This window comes from Thunnus albacares, chromosome 4, assembly GCF_914725855.1.
Source record: "Thunnus albacares chromosome 4, fThuAlb1.1, whole genome shotgun sequence".
Lineage (NCBI taxonomy): Eukaryota > Metazoa > Chordata > Actinopteri > Scombriformes > Scombridae > Thunnus > Thunnus albacares.
This window is the reverse complement of record NC_058109.1, coordinates 10,033,675-10,045,782: the sequence shown is the minus strand read 5'-3', so window position 1 is coordinate 10,045,782 and position 12,108 is coordinate 10,033,675. Positions and strand designations below refer to the sequence as shown.

The 12,108-nt window shown below is 38.3% G+C and overlaps 1 protein-coding gene across 2 annotated transcripts; it reads left to right on the top strand.

Annotated features, from left to right (window-relative positions):
* The first annotated feature begins 2,887 nt into the window (after positions 1 to 2,887).
* On the top strand, positions 2,888 to 9,845 carry nmur3 (neuromedin U receptor 3). 2 transcript variants are annotated; one of them, XM_044350306.1, is made up of 4 exons: positions 2,888 to 2,966; positions 4,084 to 4,140; positions 5,675 to 6,606; positions 9,291 to 9,845. In XM_044350306.1, the coding sequence occupies exons 3-4, from the start codon at positions 5,760 to 5,762 to the stop codon at positions 9,719 to 9,721; spliced, it is 1,278 nt and encodes a 425-aa protein (XP_044206241.1). In that variant the 5' UTR covers positions 2,888 to 2,966; positions 4,084 to 4,140; positions 5,675 to 5,759; the 3' UTR covers positions 9,722 to 9,845. The 2 variants fall into 2 exon arrangements, with proteins under 2 accessions (XP_044206241.1, XP_044206242.1); XM_044350307.1 differs by lacking the exon at positions 2,888 to 2,966 and having other exon boundaries at positions 3,882 to 4,140.
* Positions 9,846 to 12,108: the final 2,263 nt, after the last annotated feature.

The following is a 12,108-nucleotide window of genomic DNA, read 5'->3' as shown; positions in this document are numbered from 1 at the left end:
TCTACAAAATAAGAACTTCGCCAGCTCTTCCTTTGAACGATATCATCACACATCCTTCCTTTCAATATATATATATATATATATATATATATAGTCTTCAGCTCCATACAGATTGTAAAACTGCATTTCATCCTTGTTAAAACTAATGAAACTAAAGGTGAGGACTACAGGGAAGCTGCAGTGCTTGCATTGGAGATGAACAACTTCAGGAAAGTTATACTTCAAATCGAATTTCCCAAAGAAAAAGAAAAGGTTTTCTGAACAGCAGCTACAATCAAACATCTCTGTGGTCAGCAGAAAATGTCACATCAGCCTGCTGAGAGCAGGAGGTTTGGGTAGTACTGCACGTACAGCACAGACAAAGTGTACTGCTTTGGTTTGAATTTCCCAAAAGATCAGACTGAAATCTGCTTCTATTTCAAAACTGCTGGACATTTGATATGGTTTTAAATGTATATTTCCACATGTTTTCCACATTTAAAGCTTGTTTTTTATTGACATATATGAAAATTGTATTGGGCACGTATCTGTCTGAGAATACTGCAGAAAGCATTAGGTCATGTCATGTTATCTACCTTTTCAGTTGTGGCAAAACCAAACCAAACCAAAACAAACCAAAACAAAACAATTTTGACTGTTGTAACTGTAATGGCCATGATTTCAAATCCCTTAACATATAACACATTTTTGAGTGATTAATATGTTAAGAGAGTGGAGAGAGGACAAGAAACAAGGGAAACACAACAAAGGTCCCCTATTGGATCTGAACCAGGGATATTGTCGATGATGAGTTGCATCTTAATGTCTACAGTGAGCCACTGGGATGCCCCAACTAACTGTCAACAATGTCAAGAGGGCTTTTTTTTGGAGCTATGATTGTTCAAGTGATTTGAGTGACTCTCAGTTCTTCACTTCAAATATAACTGACAGCTGAACTTCTTTGTTCAACACAGACAAAGATTTTACATCTATCTATCTATCTATCTATCTATCTATCTATCTATCTATCTATCATTGGTATTGAACACCGAGTTGCACTAAAAACGTATGAGATTATTAACAGATATAATACATACATCTATCTACTAAAGGAAGGAATCTGTCTGTATGTCCTTCGCGTATCTCTTGAACCGTTCATCCGACTGACTCCGCGCTTGGCGGGTGTATGGCTGGGGACTCGAGGGAGTACAGTGTCGAATTTGGTGCAATTTGGACACGTGATACGTTTAATATTAATAAAAATTGAATAAACAAGCGATCAGCGTGCTGCTCCTCTCTGTGCAGGGGCAGGGCAGAGCTTCAGGGCTTTGCCGACTCACTCCAGCATGTCAGGGAAAGACCAGAGACGAGGCGTGACACAAGTCTGAGAAAAGTGCTCTAAAAAGAGAAGAGTAGACAGTGAAAACAGAGCTTTAATCAAAAATGGACACTCTTACCCCATGTCAAGACAGAAAGCGTAGCGTTAGCAACACGTGTAGCAGATCAGCAGCAGCAGCAGTGAGTGACTACACATGAGGCATTCAGGTACATTGTTGAGTATAGGTCACCCGCGTTTTGGAAGCGCTCAGAGCCCAATACACAATGACTGTAATTACACGCATAAAACGAAGGAAATTCTTCCATGGGCAGTTCAAAACCAGTTTGTCTCATATGCTCCGAGACCGTGGTTATTGTCTAGCGCCACTACAGACAAAGCACAAATCTTTTGAGCAAACAGCGTGAGCAGCACGTTTAGCAGATCAGCAGCACCAGCAGCCAATGAACCGTTGTGTCCACACAGGAGGCATTCAGGTACATGGTTGAGCATCGGTCACCCGCGAACATACCCACTCAAATCCGAACTGAAGGCCAATATGATCAATCCACTTTATTTTAGGATGCACATGAGGCTCTTTTACTTTTTAAATGAATCTCTTATTTTAGGCAACTTGAAATGAGAAAAGAACACTTATTTACTATTCAAGTACTTATCATTTATAACATCTGTGTATAATAGAATGTTAGTTCCTGTCATGTTGTTGGTGTATATACTCATTCACACCTCACATCATCTGTATTCATTTTTCTATGTGTTGAAGTAGCAGCTAGAGGTCAAGTAATCAGCCTGTTCTGACATTTGAATGGTCACTGCACTAGTAAGTGTAGTATTGCCATTGTTGGGCAAGCTACCTGAAAAATGTAATCACTTTTATATTACGTATATCTCATTTACAAAGTAATTACATTACTAATTATGGACAGCAAAAGTACTCGGTTACATTACTCATTACTTCCGTCACTCATCTCCATCAAAGGAGCCTTTTGAAGAACTTCAAAGAAGATGTTGTCATTTAATGATTAGTCAGCCTGTGATTGGTTGATCTAAAGAAAATTAATCAGCAACTGTATTGACATAGTAATAGAGTAATTGTTTCATTCATTTTCAAGCAAAAATGCCAAATGTTCTTTGACTCAAGCTTATCAAATATGATGATTCGCTGTTTTTCTTTGTCATATATGACAGAAAATTGAATATATGAAGGTTGTTGGTCAGACATTTAGCATTTCATTGACTAAAAGATTAATCAATTAATTGAGAAAATAATCAGCAGATTAATCAAAAACGAAAATTATTGTTAGTTGCAGCCCTAATCACCAGCTAGCTAACGTTAGCTATAGTGGGTGCATGAAGTCGAGTCTTCTCAGTGAAGCTGTGGAGCTCTTAACGAAACCAAGTGATTCCTGAATGTAGCTTTTCTAGTGGATAACGTTAGTAAGCCAGCTAACACAACATGCAAATCAGATTTTCAAACTGTAATCCTTTACACTACCTGTTACTGGAAAAAAGTCAGCACGTAACTGTAGTATGTTACAAAATGATGCATTACAACCCAAAACTGTTGGTGATCCAAGATGGCTGACAGCACTTCATTGGCTCAACTGGTGTATAGCAAGTTATCCAGCTGGGTATTCTTTACACGCTGCAGGTAAGTTGCAGCTACAAAAGCTACAGCTATGTTGACTAACGTAGCTACCATAATCTTCTTGATCTTTGTATAAAGCTTTGAGTGATATTTCTATTTTTTAGGATTTTACACTACTTTTGACAAATTAATCAACATCTCTCAATACCATAGTTTGAAGACAGTCTTTTACCATCTTATTTACTCCACAAACAGATGGCTTTATCAATAATGTATTAATTATATATTTCCCTGTCCTCATCTTCTAATGACTTTCTGGCAAACTAGATGCCATATAAGGCGGGTTTTGCAGCGTCCATTTTAAACTACTCACTACATTTTTGACTGCAACTCTGTAAAATGTACTGTCAAGGGTGTGTTAGCAACAGTCACCTACAGTAAAACAGACTTCATAAAACATTCTGGATGTTCTATATTTGGACATTGATTTTAATTATTTAATGAAGGTGTCACTTTGCACATCTGGAGTTCATTCAGACGGATATAGCAAAAGCAGATCTCTTGACATTTCTGCTCAAAAATACTCATCCACACACGAAGGGGAATACATGGCCACTAACACAAACAAAAAACCTACACTGTGATCAAATAGAATCATTAATATTTCTAGGTCATGAGGGCACTTGCAAGACTAACGTTTTCTGTGGTACAGAACACCCTTTAGTGCAATAATATTCATGGACAAATGAAATTATAGTTAGATTTGCCTTAATATCTTACAATTATAATGTAACTGATGTAGTTTATGTTTGCTTCTTCTTCTTGTCATTTGTCTTTGTGGGTTGAAGCTTATGCATGCACTCCCTAATTCAAACCATTCAGACCATATAGACTAAATGAATTAGACAAATGCATGATCTTGTGATCTCTCTCTCTCTCTCTCTCTCTCCCTCTGTCTCTCTGCCTCTCCATCTCTCTCCTCCTGCTCTCTCTCCTCTTCTTTACATCTCACCAGTTTAATCTCCGTCTGAAGGGGACGTAGCTGCAGTGCTGTTACCATCATCCACAGTGGACCCTCTGTATTCTCCTCTTTGTAGAAGCGTGTCCAACAACTTTTGCATTCGCTGTAATGTTGTTTTAATGGGCCTCATTCGTGCTGTTCATGCTTCCTCATTTCCAGTCATGAAGACACAGAGAGCGTGTTATAAGAAGAGGCTTGCAGAGGAGCAGTGTCAAGGTGAGGTTTATTTCTAATGGAAACATTTTAACAAAAGTTATAGGCTACTTCTGATTTAAAACAATATATTCTGAATATAAAGATTGTATTTACAGTTTTTTCTTGACTGATGCTTATAAGCACAATCCTTAATTCCTTAACAAAAATAATAATGATATTTAACATTTTACATAAAAATTTGAAAAAAAATAACCAAAATGGCATTATGTAAGATTTAAATCACACAGACAGGTCTATTTCCCAATAGAAATATTAGAGAACTGTGTGTTGAAGTGTTTCTAAGAATAAGAAATTTATTCCAACAATGCAGCACACACCACCGGTTTTCATCACATAAAACTAATTCGCAACATAATTAACCTTCTAGAGGAAGTCATTAGCATCTATGAGAACAGTGGGTGTAATTTCAATTTTCCTCCAACGGTCACCAGTTGATGAGAATAATTTGAACCATATTAGTGGAGCAGTGAAGCAATATTCCTCAAATCATCTTAATGTGAGAATAATTTATCTTTCCCACTACATTGTTTCCTCTCATCACTCATGACCATAAATATCTTTGTGATGTTCAGTAGCAAAAATAGTTTTCTTTGTTGCTGCAGGTTATGGTGCCAAGTATTTCTTGATGTACTGAGGTATGCATGTTCATTGGTATGCATTCACAGAAAATAGTTTCTCCTTTTCAAGTGAAAGTGAAGAATCATTTTCTCATAAAACGGTATTGAATCAATCTGTGGATAACATTCATGAATCCTACACATGCATTCAGAATAATGCATTTCTGCACCAGGTGCTCCTGGCACTATCAGGTTAACATGTTTATGCCCTGAAAATGCTTGGCTCCCATATTGCCTGCTGATGTTTATCCCTCTAAACATGAAGCATCTGTTGTTATTTAAGACCTTTAGGATGCCAAATTCATCTGTCCTCTAACTGGTAATATGTAGAGCTGAAACAATGAGTCAATTAATCGATTAGTAGTTTGACTGCAGCTGTTCAGATAATCGATTAATTGCTTCAGTCATTTTTTAAGCAAACAAATCTCTTGTTTCAACTTCTCAAATACTGTATGAGGTATTTCCTGGCTTTTTTTTTAGTTATATATGACTGTTAACTGAATGTCTTTGGGTTTTGGGCTGATCTTTGGTCTGTGTGATATTATAATGGGCATTTTTTCCCTTCTTTCTGACATTTTATAGACGATTGATACATTTCTAGTTTTATTTTATTAAACATATCCTCCATTGTAAGCATGCTGCTATTAAATTTAGATATTTGAAAGCCTTTAGTTAAAATATAATTAGTTCTTATGTTTTGGGAATATGTGAATCACTAAGTTTCAGTTGAAAAGTGTGATTTATAAAAACACGAAGAAGAAAAACTTTAAAAAAGAAATTTTAGTGTGACCCCAGTAGACATTATCACAGAGCCGTTAATCAAATAGAATCACATTAAATTACTCTTTCAAGTAAAAAAGTAAACATCTTCTTATGATAGCAGTTTTGTTTCATCTTTCTGTTTCGTCTTTTTATAGCCGGCACCCAGTGTTGAACAAACCCAAAGAGCAGCACCAGAATGTGTTGACGTCTTCATTCATTCCTCCAGCTTTCTTCTCTAAAATGGAGCTCATCTTGCAGGGCTCCTCTTCAAACTTGTCAAAATTGTTTCACAACGCCAGCCTTCCACTAAATACCACTGGGAACTACTCCAACAACCAATTCACTGAAGTCAACCTCTTTGATATCCTGGGTCCAAAACGTTCTCCCTTCTCCCTCCCCGTAACCAGTGTTTACCTTCTCATCTTCCTCACTGGCTTGTGTGGGAATCTGCTCACATGTGCAGTTATAGCCAAACACAAGAAGATGCGCAACCCCACCAACCTCTACCTAGTGAGCCTGGCTATGTCGGACCTCCTCGTACTTTTGTTCGGGATGCCCCTGGAGATTTACGACCTGTGGCAGAACTACCCATTCCCCTTCGGCGAAGGCGGCTGCTACTTCAAGACCTTCCTCTTTGAGACGGTCTGCTTTGCCTCAATCCTCAACGTCACAGCTTTGAGTGTGGAGAGGTACATAGCTGTGGTGCACCCCCTCAAAACACGGTACCTGTCGACTAACAAGCACGCCAAACGGGTCATCACCATCGTGTGGGTGGTGTCGATGCTCTGTGCCATCCCCAACACCTCACTGCACGGCATCTTCTACCTGCCAGAGAGGATGGAGGAGTCGGCCATATGCACGGTGCTGAAACCTCTGTGGATCTATAACATGGTCATGCAGATCACTACTGTGTGCTTCTATTTTGTACCCATGATGGTGATTAGCATGCTGTACCTGGTGATGGGACTTCATTTGGGCAGAGAGAGGCAGCAGCGCAGTGGGAACATGGGAAAGAACCGCAGCAGCAACACTCGAATGAAGATCAGTGTGGAGAGCGGGCGCAGGAGACAGGTCATCAAGATGCTTTGTGAGTTGTTGTTTTTTTTTTCCCCCTCTCCATCTCCCAGAAAACATGCATTGCACTGGCAGATTGCTATGATTTGACAGCAGATCCCCTTTAATCTGTGTCTTATCAATGCCAAAACAATGTTCCAAAGACAAATCGTGAGGAAAACACAGAGAAAATAATGACATGGTATTATCAATTTCTTGTATAGATCATTTGTATTCTGGAAGGCACCTTTTTGCTTCACATTTAAGTTTTGGGGCATGACATCCCCTCCATCCTAGATTTATAGATAATTGATTTATTCCTCTCTTCCTTATCAGTCAGCTCATTCTAAACGGATATATCCACCATCTAAAACCACCTCCACCACTTATAACAAAAGATTTTTTGGTATTAAATTCCAGTAAGTCACCTTAAAGGCTCTGAAAAGCGATTTCACGAATCAGCTTCTCACTGTTGTGTCTGATGAAATGAGAGATTTCTATGTTTGTTTTTGTTGTTGCTCTTCTCACTTATTTGAAGCAGGCAGGGCTCTGCTGGGAAAAGGTGAGTCAGGTGGGTTTTTTTTTTTACAACCAATCAGAATTTAGCAAGATAAAAATCAGAATCAGAATCTGATGACAGCTGTTAGTTTGTTGCTTACGTTGCTAAGGTGATGCAACTGTCCATCAAATTGGATCAAAACATACACGGTTGTGATGAAGCTGATTTTTGCATGTAATAAAATATTGTTATCAAGAAATACTAAAGATTTGAGACCAAGTTTTTAGGTGCATTTTGTCTTCAATTAATAAACTTCAATTTTTACATAAACACATAACAAAGGCTACTTTTTTATTTTTTATAAAGATCCCTTAAATTTGTGTTTTGTGACCATAATATGCACTGAGCTGGACATTTTACTGTTGAAAATACTTGTCAGTGCTGTTTGGTAACAAAGCACATAATGAAGACAGTTCCTAAATGACAAACTTATCTTTGGCTTTCTGTACTATAAGTTCCTGTTACTTATTGTATATGCTGACATATTTATCATTATTGAAATACTGTATCTTCAGTAACCTAGTATCATACTGGCACATACTGATTTACTGGTATAGCTCCGGTACGAACTAATGTTGTGCAGCCAAACTTTGTTCAAACAAACAGAACTGTTTCAAGTGAAGATGATCCCAAAGGTCACAGACATACCAAACATGTCAGGCTGGAATTTTCTGGGAATGTTTTTTAAAAAAATCATGTGGAGTATTTGCATTTGATGCAATCATGCATCGATGTAAAACATGGAGTCTTGGGTTTGAACATTTCACTCAGAGTAAACATCATATAGCTTCAAAGATATAGCTGGATCGAGATGATACAGAATAGTTAAAAGTGTGGAGAAAGAGGATTTTTCCAACCTTTGAAGATTTACTTAAGTGGGAAAACTGAGAAAACTGAATGTTATGGGACAAATCTCACAAACTGTTGTTGGGAAAAGATAAAAAGTGTTCTGGGACTCTCACATTTATATATATCTGTGTGTGTATGTCAGTTAGCTTGATGCCATATGTTCACCATCGCAAACAGCCAAACATCCTGCTGCCTCTGCGCCTCCTGGAGGAATGAATACTCTGTCATCAAATGACATTAAGCACCCTCTACTGCTCACAGTGACACATTTACAAATGAACATGAGTGAAATAACCACTAAATCTTCTAAAATGTTTTTAAGATATTATACACTGGGGCGACTTGGTGTGCAGTTTTATGTGTTAGGCCAAATGAACAGAAATATATTCATTATTTTCAAAGTTTTATCCACATTTAAGTTAAATGTGCTTGCTAAATCTTCACATTTCATGATCTGAAATAAGCCTTTAAATGATGATGATGGAATTTTAGGGGATATTTATGGTCAGTTTGTCATTTTTGGATTGTAGCCGTTAAAGTGACATATTGCAACTTTTGTTGCAGTGGCCCCTTTGGACAAGAGTGGAAATTACAGGATAATAGGACATTGAATTTCCTTGTATTTCCCAAGAGTGATTTTCCAAGAGACATTATTATTAAGCACCCTGACTGAGAGTGAGTGGAAATCAGCGAATTGACTCTGACGTTTCTCATTCACCAACACAACCTACTGGTCAGACCAAGTGAGGCTGTAGTGGTAAAATCTCTAAATGCATTGAAGTGAATATTGGTGTGTTTTATTCCTTATTAATTCAACTTATCATTTGTAAGAGAAGGATTTTGTTATTGCTTCTTTCTGAAATCACACAGCCCAGCTTTGACTGCATGGATAAACTTGCAATAACAGGATGTTCTAGTTAGTCGTTTGGGAAATTACTTAGCGCCAGCCACCAGCCAAATGCTGGAAAAATAAAAGTGGCTGCTAGATTTCAGACACAAAATAATAATTTACTCAAGTGGCTGGTGAATTTGAACATTTATCTGTCAGCGGCTGGTAGATATTCACATTTTAAAAAGTTAATTTCCCACCCTAACAGATCCCCATGTCCAATGAGGCTTTTTATTATGTAGTCCCCTTGTCTGACCAGCTCAGCATCTTTTCTATCTCTGTCTAATTTGATTTTCCTAGTAAAGGTAAAGAGGCATAAAAATTCATAGAAATAATAATCAACATGCAGCAGGTGAACCAGTCACAAATAAGAAAAAAACCCTTTTCTTGCTCTCTCTCTCTCTCTGGTCTAATCCTCTAGCAATTGTGGTGGCAGTGTTTGGAGTCTGCTGGGCGCCCTTCCACATCGAGCGGCTCCTGTGGAGTTCCATCAGCCAGTGGACCGACTTGATGCACAATGTTTATCAGTATGTCCACATCCTGTCGGGTGTCCTGTTCTACCTCAGCTCCGCGGTCAACCCTATCATCTACAGTCTGCTCTCCACACGGTTCAGGGAGTGTTTCCGAGAACTGGTGTGCTCCCAGACGGAGGACAACAGCTCTGTCAGAGACTCACCACCCTTCCCTATTTTACTAGATCCCTCTGTTTCAAGCACAAGTGCTCAGGCTGAGGGTAAGGACTCTAATGCTTTCATCCCTTTGCTGTCTCCTAACATGACACTGAGCATGGACACTGCAATCCTCACATGTGCGTGCAAAGAGACACCCTGCAAGACCTCTGATTTGATTTGAACAGGCTATAGCACTCTCATGTCCGTTTGGTAAATATGATTATGGTTAAAACAGGGGGAAACAGCAAGCCTGCATCTGTTTTACGGCAACAGCATCCGCCCACCAGCACCTCTAAAGATCACAAATTACATGTTGTACCTCGTTTTTTTATCTTTTTAAAAAAATGATGAAAAGTTTAGACAAGTTGGGGTTTCCCGGGGGGGTTATGTGCAGGATTATTTTATTTTCATGAGCAGTAACTTCTCATGCTCTACACTTTTGTAGGGATTAAGCAAACAAGTTGTAATGTGTTAATTAGTGAGATTAGTGCTGGTAGGCAGATTTTTTTAACCTTTGGACAGATCCAGGTTAGCTGTTTCCCCGTTTCCAGTCAGTATGCTACTGGCTACTGGTACTATCTCCATCGATCTTCAAGAAAGCAAATAAGCATAGAGGAAGAAGATGGTGTCCTCCATCCCCAGCAGGTCCAGGATGTTGTCTGTGATCTACCGGACTGGTAGTCGACGCTGGCTACTTGCTCTGCCATCACATGAGCCAGCAGTGAGAAGGCGAGGTTGCTGTAGTGACATCTGGAAGAAAGGACGTCAAAGAGTTGAAGAGTATTTTGAAAATTAAGTTTGTTCATGTAGAAAATAAGAGAAATTAGTCACCTATTTTAAAGAAATAGTGTGACACATTGGAAAGTACGCTCATTCGCTTTGTTGGTAAGAATTGGATATGAAGGTTGATACTACTTTCATCTATGTTGGTTAAATATAAAGCTGCAGCAAGCAGCTGGTTAGCTTAGCATTAAGACTGGAAACAGGAGGAGCCTGGCTTTGTCCAAAGGTGGAAAAAAAGTCTACCAGCACCTCCTCCAAAGTTCATCTTGTTCACTGAATCTGTACGAGGTGTAAAAACAAAAAGATCTGGTATTATTGGGGTTGTGTGCTGGACTATTTCAGTCTTTATGCTACGTGACCTCATCTAACTCTGCAAACTCTGAAACTCTGAAAATGAGTAAGTGCATTTTCCAAAATGTTGAACTGCTTTAAACAGTCAGAGTTTACAAAAAATGATGAAGGAACTCCCCGATCAAATTAGCATCAAGAAGTTTTATCAGTGTTGTCCTTGTGGTGTGACAGCTGTGGTCTTACAAGGTTTTTAACTTTGATCTTTCATCACTGCATATAACCGCATCTAAAATGCATAAATCCTTAAACACCAGAGCACAGTGCCAGAAGCCAGTTTCTCCTCATGTTTTCATAAACAGCTGTGGTGTCTAAGATATCAAAATTTCATTTGAAATCTTTTATTTACTTGAAGGTCAAATATTATGCCAATTAGTGCAATATGAACAGACAGTTACAATATATATTGTAAGATTTGTGACAGTTAGACTTGACATTTAATTATACGACACTCCTCAGGGGAATGAAAGTCATATTTAAACATAGCGGAACGTATAGTGTGTTAATGTCAATCAGACTTGGTGTAGGCAGTAATGCACCTCATATGACTCTCAGTTAAAGTTACTGTAATATTTTAAATAGTGGATTATTTATGTGCAACACTGTGTCTTTCATTCAACTTAAGAGAAGAAAAAGAAACTGTGGTCTAGGAGACAGATTTTAGTTCACTCTTTTCATAGTTTCAGTAACCCAGCTGCTGTGTGTGTACATAGTCGTGTCCATTGTCACCACCAGAATAAAAAAAGTCTCTCAAATGCAGCCCTATCTTTTGATTCTAGCTGATAGAAAAGAAGCAATTTCACACAAAATTAACTGCCTAGCAAGCAGATTTAAGTTCTATATCTGATTAATACGTTTTCAAAGCCTTGTGTCATATAGTATTGACTGCAGTTGGAAGTAAGTTGTAGGGAAATTGCTCTTTGTAATCAAATGAATCTACCTGAGAGCTGCTGGCCATCCTGCACAGGAGGAGCAGATCCAATTTGTTCGATCTCACTACATGTTTTTAAAGAGCTTGTACATAAACTTTGATTTAATTGATTTGATTGTTCAACAGTGCCTCCATCTTCCACCTGCTGTCTTATACTGTAACTGCTGTATGCCTTAGAAGATAAATCCAGAGGGAAAAACAATTGGATCTGATCTGAATGATAACGTGTTGTGTCCTTAATTCTTTTTGTTCTCATTTGGAAAATTGTTGTGTTGCTGTGAAGCAAAAAGAATGTCATCAAATATGTCTCAGTGTTGCGGTGAAAGTTGTAAACAAAGAATCAAATGCTTTACTGTGAGCTTCTCCTAATCTTGCTTTATCTCTTGTCACACAGCCAGCTGTCATGTACAGTACATGACTTGACTGATTGGTGAGCTCTTGTTCACTGTGATTGCAAAGTTGAAAAGTGATGATGGCTATTGTGCTATGCCCAATTTAAAAGCTAC